The sequence below is a fragment of the Oncorhynchus tshawytscha genome, linkage group LG11 (genome assembly GCF_018296145.1).
Source record: "Oncorhynchus tshawytscha isolate Ot180627B linkage group LG11, Otsh_v2.0, whole genome shotgun sequence".
NCBI lineage: Eukaryota > Metazoa > Chordata > Actinopteri > Salmoniformes > Salmonidae > Oncorhynchus > Oncorhynchus tshawytscha.
In genome coordinates this window covers 53,483,761-53,496,578 of record NC_056439.1, presented here as the reverse complement: position 1 = coordinate 53,496,578, position 12,818 = coordinate 53,483,761, and the positions used below count along the sequence as shown (strand labels likewise).

The following is a 12,818-nucleotide window of genomic DNA, read 5'->3' as shown; positions in this document are numbered from 1 at the left end:
CTCTGGCTCTGCCTCTCTCTCTCTCTCTCTCTCTCTGGCTCTGCCTCTCTCTCTTTCTCTCTCTCTCTTTCTCTCTCTCTCTATTTTCCCTCTCTCTCTCTTTCTCTCTCTCTCTTTTCTCTCTCACTCTCTCTCTCTCTCTCTCTCTCTCTCTCTCTCGCTCTCTCAGCTGCTTCTCTCCCTATTAATGTGCAGTTTGATCTTCACTGAGTTTCTCCCTCACATTTTGTATTTCATCATTTTGTTCCAGTAAGTCTGTCTAATAAGATACAGGGCTGACTGGACTGTATGTGTGTTATGTGAATGTTACTGTCTGTCTGTCTGTCTGTCTGTCTGTCTGTCTGTCTGTCTGTCTGTCTGTCTGTCTGTCTGTCTGTCTGTCTGTCTGTCTGTCTGTCTGTCTGTCTGCCTGCCTGCCTGCCTGCCTGCCTGCCTGCCTGTCTGTCTGTCTGTCTGTCTGTCTGTCTGTCTGTCTGTCTGTCTGTCTGTCTGTCTGTCTGTCTGTCTGTCTGTCTGTCTGTCCTCCTGAGTATGTTTGCTGTTTGTCATGTTGTCTGTATGTGTCAGTATATTTGACTATTTGTCATGTTGTCTGTGTGTGTATTGAGTGTGTTTCTCATGGTTTTAGAGAAAGTTCCCTCTTGTGACCAGGAGAGGCAGAGTGCCCTGGACGAGGCCCGTCAGAACCCTCGTGAGGCCATCTACATTCCAGACTGTGGACCAGGGGGCCTCCACAAGCCTGTACAGTGCCACCAGTCCACTGGGTACTGTTGGTGTGTTCTGGTAGACACAGGGAGACCAATACCAGGCACCTCTACCAGGTAGACATGCACACACACACACACACACACACACACACACACACACACACACACACACACACACACACACACACACACACACACACACACACACACACACACACACCATGTTGTTGATCAATGAATGAAGATTGGAGCCTGGTCCCAGCTCTGTTTGTGCTGTCTATGATGACCGTGGGAGTTGGCAAGAAGCAGATCTGGGACCAGGCTGGGAAAATATATCTCAACTTTGACATTTCATCAAGCTTTCATTTATTTGACTAAACTGTTTGAATATGATGAAATAAAAATATGCAATAATGTTTATTAGAGAGATCTCTCTCTGAGGATATGGATATGTCCCCAGAAAACCAATGAATTCGTTAAATGGGTTGTCTTGACTGTATTATGTAAATATGTTTGGAAGATGGATGACATCTGGTTGACTTTCTTTTTGAATATGAAGAGTATTAAGAGCATTCTCTCCTGTTTTAGAGGGTTTTGGGTTTTAACAGAAAGACACACAGGTACAAAAAAAGCAGTTCAAATCCAGTACTGGTGGATTTGTCAAAAAATAAAAGTAATCTTAAATCAATATAAACTTACAAAAAACTGATAAAGAAGCAGTGTGATTATTATTATAATTATTATTGGTGAAAAGGACATTTGCACAGTATTTTTACTAGCAATAAGGAGGGGATGTGGTATATAGCCAATATACCACGGCTAAGGGCTGTTCGTAGGCACAACGCAAGGTTTTATAGATGTATAAACTTGCGTGGTTCGAGCTCTGAATGCTGATTGGCTGAAATCCATAGCAGTATTTTTACTGCTCTAATTACGTTGGTAACCCGTTTATAATAACAATAAGGCACCTCAGGGGTTTGTGGTATATGGCCATTATACCACAGCTAAGGGCTGTGTCCAGGCACTCCGCGTTGCGTCGTGCTTAAGAATACACTGTGTGTCGTCGTAGTAACCTTTACAGTACACTGTGTGTCTCGTCGTAGTAACCTTTACAGTTTCCCTCGCCAGAAGAACCTATGATGTATCAGCAGGCAGAACACAGTCACGCTCCAAACACTCTGTTTTAGAACACAGTCATGCTCCAAACATTCTGTTTTAGAACACAGTCACGCTCCAAACACTCTGTTTTAGAACACAGTCACGCTCCAAACACTCTGTTTTAGAACACAGTCACGCTCCAAACACTCTGTTTTAGAACACAGTCACGCTCCAAACATTCTGTTTTAGAACACAGTCACGCTCCAAACACTCTGTTTTAGAACACAGTCACGCTCCAAACACTCTGTTTTAGAACACAATCACGCTCCAAACATTCTGTTTTAGAACACAGTCACGCTCCAAACACTCTGTTTTAGAACACAGTCACGCTCCAAACACTCTGTTTTAGAACACAGTCACGCTCCAAACACTCTGTTTTAGAACACAGTCATGCTCCAAACATTCTGTTTTAGAACACAGTCACGCTCCAAACACTCTGTTTTAGAACACAGTCATGCTCCAAACATTCTGTTTTAGAACACAGTCACGCTCCAAACACTCCGTCTTGGAACTTTGACCAAAAAAAAAGAGCATCTCTTGTATAAAAAGTAAATGAGAGACACATGTACCCTCCCTGAACATTTCCATTTAGAAACACTCAGAAACATACAATTCACACGCCAGGCCAAATTATATCCACCGTTCACACACACACACACACACACACACACACACACACACACACACACACACACACACACACACACACACACACACACACACACACACACACACACACACACACACACACACACAGTCTTGATTACTAATGATTTGATACATTGCTGTATGGTTGACATACATTGTGAGAATGGCATGGGATCATTCTTAATTAACTGAAGCCAAACAACATGTTTCTAAGTCGTACTCTTCTCCTCCTGAAAGCCATTTATTCTGTAGCCTTCCCGGTGTAGCCTTTAATTCACATTCCTGGTGTGAGAGAGAGAGAGAGAGACTCAGAGGCAGTTGGCAGAGACTCTTGTTTTGTGAGATTTGGTATGACAACAGAGGTCGTTTTGTTCTTCTGCAGGCCTGTGTTCTCACAAACACACACACACACTCTGTGGTCTTTCGCTCATGTCCATCTTTTTAAATCATGTAGTTGTATCTCTGAGGTACTCTCTTGTCTCTCCTTACTGTTGTATCTAACAGCTACTCTCTTGTCTCTCCTTACTGTTGTATCACTGAGGTACTCTGAGTTAAAAGGAAGGTAGGAGACAGACTCTCTCTCCCTCCCTCTCTCTGCCTTTCTTTCGCTCTGTGACAGGTACCAGACCCCAGAGTGTGACAGCACGGCTCGTTCGATGGTCTCCGACGTTGAAGATCCTTTCCAGGGCCGAGACCTGACAGGTGAGAGGAAAGGACACTCTGACTCAGCGCCTTACAGTATATAAGAGTTTATATATTGGTGAGAGTGTGTATTATAGCTTATATATTGAGGAGAGTGTATATAAGAGGTTCTATGGGGCGGCAGGTAGCCCAGTGGTTAAGGCGTTGGGACTAGTAACTGAAAGGTGGCAAGATCAAATCCCCGAGCTGACAAGGTAAAAAATCTGTCGTTCTGCTCATGAACAAGGCAGTTAACCCACTGTTCCTAGGCCGTCATTGAAAATAATAATTTGTTCTAAACTGACTTGCCTAGTTAAATAAAGATAAAAAATATATATAAATAATAAAAAAGTATATACAAGTGTATTTTGGATCTTATACAGTGGGGCAAAAAAGTATTTAGTCAGCCACCAATTGTGCAAGTTCTCCCACTTAAAAAGATGATAGAGGCCTGTAATTTTCATCATAGGTACACTTCATCTATGACAGACAAAATTAGAAAAAAAAATCCAGAAAATCACATTGTACAATTTTTTATGAATTTATTTGCAAATTATGGTGGAAAATAAGTATTTGGTCACCTCCAAACAACAGGATTTTAATCCATGACGGCGTAGTGTGTTACTAATGGTTTTCTTTGAGATTGTGGTCCCAGCTCTCTTCGGGTCATTGACCAGGTCCTGCCGTGTATTTCTGGGCTGATCCCTCACCTTCCTCATGATCATTGATGCCCCACAAGGTGAGATCTTGCATGGAGCCCCAGACCGAGGGTGATTGACCGTCATCTTGAACTTCTTCCATTTTCAAATAATTGCGCCAACAGTTGTTGCCTTCTCACCAAGCTGCTTGCCTATTGTCCTGTAGCCCATCCCAGCCTTGTGCAGGTCTACAATTTCATCTCTGATGTCCTTACACAGCTCTCTGGTCTTGGCCATTGTGGAGAGGTTGGAGTCTGTTTGATTGAGTGTGTGGACAGGTGTCTTTTATACAGGTAACGAGTTCAAACAGGTGCAGTTAATACAGGTAATGAGTGGAGAACAGGAGGGCTTCTTAAAGAAAAACGAACAGGTCTGTGAGAGCCGGAATTCTTACTGGTTGGTAGGTGATCAAATACTTATGTCATGCAATAAAATGCAAATTAATTACTTAAATATCATACAATGTGATTTTCTGGATTTTTGTTTTAGATTCTGTCTCTCACAGTTGAAGTGTACCTATGACCTCTACATGCTTTGTAAGTAGGAAAACCTGCAAAATCGGCAGTGTATCAAATACTCCACACTGTATATATATGAGAGTGTATATAAGAGCTAATATATTGATGAGAGTGTATATAAGAGCTAATATATTGATGAGAGTGTATATAAGAGCTTATATATTGATGAGAGTGTATATAAGAGCTTATATATTGATGAGAGTGTATTGAGGAGCTTATATATTGATGAGAGTGTTTATAAGAGCTTATATATTGGTGATAGTGTATATAATAGCTTATATATTGATGAGAGTGTTTATAAGAGCTTATATATTGGTGATAGTGTACTTGAGAGCTTATATCTGGAATAGAGTGTACATAAGAGCTAATATATTGATGAGAGTGTATATAAGAGCATATATATTGATGAGAGTGTATTGAGGAGCGTATATATTGGTGAGACTGTATATAAGAGCTTATATATTGGTGAGAGTGTATATAAGAGCATATATATTGATGAGAGTGTATATAACAGCCTGTTATATACGCTGTTATATATATATTGGACATTTTCACTTAGGCATGTACTCACTTTTGTTGCCAGCAGTTTAGACATTAATGGCTGTGTGTTGAGTTATTTTGAGGGGACAGCAAATGTACACTGTTATACAAGCTGTACACTCACTACTTTACATTGTAGCAAAGTGTCATTTCTCCAGTGTTGTCACATGAAAAGACATACTCAAATATTTACAAAAATGTGAGGGGTGTACTCACTTTTGTGATATACTGAGAGTGTATATTAGAGCTAATATATTGGTGAGAGTGTATATTAGAGCTAATATATTGGTGAGATGGTATATTAGAGCTAATATATTGGTGAGATGGTATATTAGAGCTAATATATTGGTGAGATGGTATATTAGAACTAATATATTGGTGAGATGGTATATTAGAGCTAATATATTGGTGAGAGTGTATATTAGAGCTAATATATTGGTGAGATGGTATATTAGAGCTAATATATTGGTGAGAGTGTATATTAGAGCTAATATATTGGTGAGATGGTATATTAGAGCTAATATATTGGTGAGATGGTATATTAGAGCTAATATATTGGTGAGAGTGTATATTAGAGCTAATATATTGGTGAGATGGTATATTAGAGCTAATATATTGGTGAGATGGTATATTAGAGCTAATATATTGGTGAGATGGTATATTAGAGCTAATATATTGGTGAGATGGTATATTAGAGCTAATATATTGGTGAGATGGTATATTAGAGCTAATATATTGGTGAGAGTGTATATTAGAGCTAATATATTGGTGAGATGGTATATTAGAGCTAATATATTGGTGAGATGGTATATTAGAGCTAATATATTGGTGAGATGGTATATTAGAGCTAATATATTGGTGAGATGGTATATTAGAGCTAATATATTGGTGAGATGGTATATTAGAGCTAATATATTGGTGAGATGGTATATTAGAGCTAATATATTGGTGAGATGGTATATTAGAGCTAATATATTGGTGAGATGGTATATTAGAGCTAATATATTGGTGAGATGGTATATTAGAGCTAATATATTGGTGAGAGTGTATATTAGAGCTAATATATTGGTGAGATGGTATATTAGAGCTAATATATTGGTGAGATGGTATATTAGAGCTAATATATTGGTGAGATGGTATATTAGAGCTAATATATTGGTGAGATGGTATATTAGAGCTAATATATTGGTGAGAGTGTATATTAGAGCTAATATATTGGTGAGATGGTATATTAGAGCTAATATATTGGTGAGATGGTATACAAGAACTTACATCAAATTTAAACCAATCAAATGTATTTATAAAGCCCTTCTTACATCAGCTGATATCTCAACGTGCTGTACAGAAACCCAGCATAAAACCCCAAACAGCAAGCAATGCAGGTGTAGAAGCACGGTGGCTAGGAAAAACTCCCTAGAAAGGCCAAAACCTAGGAAGAAACCTCGAGAGGAACCAGGCTATGAGGGGTGGCCAGTCCTCTTCTGGCTGTGCCGGGTGGAGATTATAACAGAACATGGCCAAGATGTTCAAATGTTCATAGATGACCAGCAGGGTCAAATAATAATAATCTCAATTGTTGTCGAGGGCGCAACGGTCAGGAGTAAATGTCAGTTGGCTTGTCATAGCCAATCATTCAGAGTGTCTCTACCGCTCCTGCTTTCTCTAGAGAGTTGAAAACCGCAGGTCTGGGACAGGTAGCACGTCCGGTGAACAGGTCAGGGTTCCATAGCCGCAGGCAGAACATTTGAAACTGGAGCAGCAGCCGGGCCAGGTGGACTGGGGACAGCAAGGAGTCGTCAGGCCAGGTAGTCCTGAGGCACGGTCCTAGGGCTCAGGTACTCCGAGAGAGAGAGTAAGAAAGAAAGAAAGAAAGAAAGAAAGAAAGAAAGAGAAAAAGAAAATTAGAGAGAGCATACTTAAATTCACACAGGACACCGGATAAGACAGGAGAATACTCCAGATATAACAGACTGACCCTAGCCCCCCGACACAAACTACTGCAGCATAAATACTGGAGGCTGAGACAGGAGGGGTCGGGAGACACTGTGGCCCCATCCGACGATACCCCCGGACAGGGCCAAACAGGCAGGATATAACCCCACCCACTTTGCCAAGCACAGCCCCCACACCACTAGAGGGATATCTTCAACCACCAACTTACCATCCTGAGACAAGGCCGAGTATAGCCCACGAAGATCTCCACCACGGCACAACCCAAGGTGGGGCACCACCCCGGACAGGAAGATCACGTCAGTGACTCAACCCACTCAAGTGACGGCATGGAAGAGCACCAGTAAGCCAGTGACTCAACCCACTCAAGTGACGGCATGGAAGAGCACCAGTAAGCCAGTGACTCAGCCCCTGTAATTGTGTTAGAGGCAGAGAATCCTAGTGGAGATGAGAGCTTATATATTTATGAGTGTATAAAAGAGCTTATTTATTGATGAGAGTATTTATAAGAGTTTATATATTGGTGAGAGTGTTTTTAGGACCTTATATATTGATTAGATTGTATATCAGAGTGTATGTATTGATGAGAGTGTATATAGGAGCTTAAATATTGTACTGAACATCCAGTTTTTCCTAGTCAATGTGCCTCTGCTTCTGTTTTTGTTTTCTTTTTGAGGTCTTTTGCTGAGTTTCAAGGGCTCACTAGTTTCTACTAAAGCCATAGGCTCACTAGTCTTTACTAAAGCCAAGGGCTCACTAGTCTCTACTGAAGCCAAGGTATCACTAGTCTCTACTAAAGCCAAGGGCTCGGAAGTCTCTACTAAAGCCAAGGGCTCACTAGTCTCTACTAAAGCCAAGGGCTCGCTAGTCTCTACTAAAGCCAAGGGCTCACTAGTCTACAATAAAGCCAAGGGCTCACTAGTCTCTACTAAAGCCATAGGCTCACTAGTCTTTACTAAAGCCAAGGGCTCACTAGTCTCTACTAAAGCCAAGGGCTCGCTAGTCTCTACTAAAGCCAAGGGCTCACTAGTCTACAATAAAGCCAAGGGCTCACTAGTCTCGACTAAAGCCAAGGGCTCGCTAGTCTCTACTAAAGCCAAGGGCTCGCTAGTCTCTACTAAAGCCAAGGGCTTGCTAGTCTCTACTAAAGCCAAGGGCTCGCTAGTCTCTACTAAAGCCAAGGGCTCGCTAGTCTCTACTAAAGCCAAGGGCTCGCTAGTCTCCACTAAAGCCAAGGGCTCACTAGTCTCTACTAAAGCCAAGGGCCCACTAGTCTCTACTAAAGCCAAGGGCTCACTATTCTCTACTAAACCAAGGGCTCACTTGTCTCTACTAAAGCCAAGGGCTGACTATTCTTTACAATAGCCAAGGGCTCACTATTCTTTACTAAAGCCAAGGGCTCGCTAGTCCCTACTATAACCAAGGGCTCACTAGTCTCTACTAAACCAAGAGCTCACTTGTCTCTACTAAAGCCAAGGGCTGACTATTCTTTACAATAGCCAAGGCCTCACTATTCTTTACTAAAGCCAAGGGCTCGCTAGTCCCTACTATAACCAAGGGTTCACTCGTCTCTACTAAAAGTTTTTACTTAGTTCATGTAGTTACTGTACTCACTTCTTGTGCCTCTACTATCCTGGTCCCAGACATTTTCCTGCTAACATTTCACTTCTTGCTACTCCTTCTTATGGCAAACATGTTGAGTGGAATGTTAGCAGGAACAGGTCATGGACCAGGTTACCTGATAGCAGGAACAGGACTGGGACCAGGTTACCTGATAGCAGGAACAGGTCATGGACCAGGTTACCTGATAGCAGGAACAGGTCTGGGACCAGGTTAGCTGATAGCAGGAACAGGTCTGGGACCAGGTTACCTGATAGCAGGAACAGGTCATGGACCAGGTTACCTGATAGCAGGAACAGGTCATGGACCAGGTTACCTGATAGCAGGAACAGGACTGGGACCAGGTTACCTGATAGCAGGAACAGGTCATGGACCAGGTTACCTGATAGCAGGAACAGGTCTGGGACCAGGTTAGCTGATAGCAGGAACAGGTCTGGGACCAGGTTACCTGATAGCAGGAACAGGTCATGGACCAGGTTACCTGATAGCAGGAACAGGTCTGGGACCAGGTTACCTGATAGCAGGAACAGGTCATGGACCAGGTTACCTGATAGCAGGAACAGGTCTGGGACCAGGTTACCTGATAGCAGGAACAGGTCTGGGACCAGGTTACCTGATAGCAGGAACAGGTCATGGACCAGGTTACCTGATAGCAGGAACAGGTCTGGGACCAGGTTACCTGATAGCAGGAACAGGTCATGGACTAGGTTACCTGATAGCAGGAACAGGTCTGGGACCAGGTTACCTGATAGCAGGAACAGGTCTGGGACGAGGTTACCTGATAGCAGGAACAGGTCTGGGACCAGGTTACCTGATAGCAGGAACAGGTCTGGGACCAGGTTAATGCTGTACTGGTTACTCAGTTGTTTTGGTTCCCTGTTCTCTCTCTGTTTCACCACGTCCTTTAAAGTTTTGTATTTCATTCCCGGCATCTGGACACTTTACAGAGTGGAGCAAGGCTTCTGACTGTGCCGCAGATGTATGGTTTGTTTTATGGAAGTTGTAAGTGTTGGTGAGCGGGAAGAGGGAGGGGCGGGGTGTAGGCTGCCGGGGGGAAGCTAGAGGTGTTGGGAACCATTGGGGCTGGCTGAGTGGCTGATTGGAGTTATATTAAAGTACTATAGTGGGATGGGGACGTTCACGAGCGAGCCGCCACAACAAACAACACCAGTGAGTCACATCAATGCCAATGTACGTTATAAAACATGGTATTATGAAACACATCAATGAGCCTTTCAGACGCAATGTCCCTGACGTTCACGGAGACGGGATTCATGGGAAAAATGCTACAGATCTTGGCTGAAGCTTGGAGCACCTTTTTAAAAAAAGGCTCATTGTCTCCTGTACAGTGTGCTGCTCTGTAACACTTTGGATTGACACCTTTCCGGTCTAACTCTTTTAGTCACATGACGTTAACGGTCTGTAGGTCTGACGTCACCCTGACTCAGACTACCACACCACAAACCAGACTACCACACCCTCTGACCAGAAACAGACATACTAGGACTACTAGATGGTCAACAATAGGAAACTGCATAGGGGTTATATTTTGTACGCGGACACACAGGGTGCTGTTCAACATACGGGGTCGCACTTCATATCGCCCCAATTTAACAGTCGGGTTCAGAAGCAGTGAGGCGGTGCTTCCCAGAGCCCGACTTGTCCCATCTAAGACATGGTAATTAGATTCACCTGGCGGGTCAAGGTTAGAGGAGGTCACCTCCCACCGAACAACACAACGACACAACACTCTCAGAGAGAGAGAGAGAGGGGTGGGGAGGTGGGAGAGGGATAATTATATACCCTAGCTGGTGTTTGAAGTTTCTCTTTAAGAGACAGAATTAGGGGGGTAAAACATTGGCCTAGTCCAGTGTGCTATTAAAACCATGCATCTGGGCAATTAAAGAGAGCCACCCGAGGTGTTCAGCACGCTATCATAAAAGTTAACAGGTCTGCGCTGCCCAACTACACACTGCTGCCTGCCTCTCATCTATGGCTTCGTCTCAAACTGTGCCCTATTTCTTATGTAGTGCACTGCTGTGGGCTCCAGGCAAAACAAAAGTAATGGATAATAGGGTGCCATTTAGAACACATCTCTAAAACACCTGTAGAGTCTTTATTATAGGGTGTCATTTAGAACACAACTCTAAATCACCTGTAGAGTCTTTGTTATAGGGTGTCATTTAGAACACAACTCTAAATCACCTGTAGAGTCTTTATTATAGGGTGTCATTTAGAACACAAATCTAAATCACCTGTAGAGTCTTTATTAGAGGTAGTAATTTAGAACACAACTCTAAATCACCTGCAGTGTCTTTATTATAGGGTGTAATTTAGAACAAAACTCTAAATCACCTGTAGAGTTTTTGTTATAGGGTGTCATTTAGAACACAACTCTAAATCACCTGTAGAGTCTTTATTAGGGTGTCATTTAGAACACAACTCTAAATCACCTGTAGTGTCTTTATTTTAGGGTGTCATGAACACAAATCTAAATCACCTGTAGAGTCTTTATTATAGGGTGTCATTTAGAACACAACTCTAAATCACCTGCAGTGTCTTTATTATAGGGTGTAATTTAGAACAAAACTCTAAATCACCTGTAGAGTCTTTATTATAGGGTGTCATTTAGAACACAACTCTAAATCACCTGTAGAGTCTTTATTATAGGGTGTCATTTGGAACACAACTCTAAATCACCTGTAGTGTCTTTATTTTAGGGTGTCTTTTAGAACACCTCTTAATCACCTGTAGAGTCTTTATTATAGGGTGTCATTTGGAACACAACTCTAAATCACCTGTAGAGTCTTTTTTATAGGGTGTAATTTAGAACACAACTCTAAATCACCTGCAGAGTCTTTATTATAGGGTGTAATTTAGAACACAACTCTAAATCACCTGCAGAGTCTTTATTATAGGGTGTAATTTAGAACACAACTCTAAATCACCTGGAGAGTCTTTATTATAGGGTGTCATTTAGAACACAACTCTAAATCACCTGTCTTGTCTTTGTTATAGGGTGTCATTTAGAACACAACTCTAAATCACCTGTAGTGTTTTGTATTATAGGGTGTCATTTAGAACACAACTCTAAATCACCTGGAGAGTCTTTATTATTGGGTGTCATATAGAACACAACTCTAAATCACCTGTCTTGTCTTTGTTATAGGGTGTCATTTAGAACACAAATCTAAATCACCTGTAGAGTCTTTATTATAGGGTGTCATTTGGAACACAACTCTAAATCACCTGGAGAGTCTTTGTAGAGTCTTTATTATAGGGTGTCATTTAGAACACAACTCTAAATCACCTGTAGAGTCTTTATTATAGGGTGTCATTTAGAACACAAATCTAAATCACCTGTAGAGTCTTTATTATAGGGTGTCATTTGGAACACAACTCTAAATCACCTGTAGTGTCTTTGTTATAGGGTGTCATTTAGAACACAACTCTAAATCACCTGTAGTGTCTTTGTTATAGGGTGTCATTTAGAACACAACTCTAAATCACCTGTAGAGTCTTTATTATAGGGTGTAATTTAGAACACAACTCTAAATCACCTGGAGAGTCTTTATTATAGGGTGTCATTTAGAACACAATTCTAAATCACTTGTAGAGTCTTTATTATAGGGTGTCATTTAGAACACAACTCTAAATCACCTGTAGTGTCTTTATTATAGGGTGTCATTTAGAACACAACTCTAAATCACCTGTAGAGTCTTTATATAGGGTCATAATTTAGAACACAACTCTAAATCACCTGTAGTGTTTTGTATTATAGGGTGTCATTTAGTCTTCACCTGTAGAGTTTTATTATAGGGTGTCATTTAGAACACAACTCTAAATCACCTGTAGTGTCTTTATTATAGGGTGTCATTTAGAACACAACTCTAAATCACCTGTAGAGTCTTTATTATAGGGTGTCATTTAGAACAAAACTCTAAATCACCTGTAGAGTCTTTATTATAGGGTGTCATTTAGAACACAACTCTAAATCACCTGTAGTGTTTTTATTATAGGGTGTCATTTAGAACACAACTCTAAATCACCTGTAGAGTCTTTATTATAGGATGTCATTTAGAACAAAACTCTAAATCACCTATAGAGTCTTTATTATAGGGTGTCATTTAGAACACAATTCTAAATCACTTGTAGTGTTTTGTATTATAGGGTGTCATTTAGAACACCTCTTAATCACCTGTAGAGTCTTTATTATAGGGTGTCATTTGGAACACAACTCTAAATCACCTGTAGTGTTTTGTATTATAGGGTGTCATTTAGAACACAAATCTAAATCA

At 41.3% G+C, this 12,818-nt stretch overlaps 1 protein-coding gene across 13 annotated transcripts in view; it reads left to right on the top strand.

Annotated features, from left to right (window-relative positions):
* The window catches only part of smoc1 (SPARC related modular calcium binding 1), a 180,082-nt gene that overhangs the window by 96,743 nt on the left and 70,521 nt on the right, over positions 1–12,818 (top strand). For all 13 annotated transcript variants that reach the window (XM_042330355.1, XM_042330354.1, XM_042330352.1 and 10 more), the window contains 2 exons: positions 629–821; positions 3,133–3,215. In XM_042330355.1, the coding sequence (XP_042186289.1) occupies positions 629–821; positions 3,133–3,215 (276 nt within the window). The remainder of the gene's footprint in view (positions 1–628; positions 822–3,132; positions 3,216–12,818) is intronic.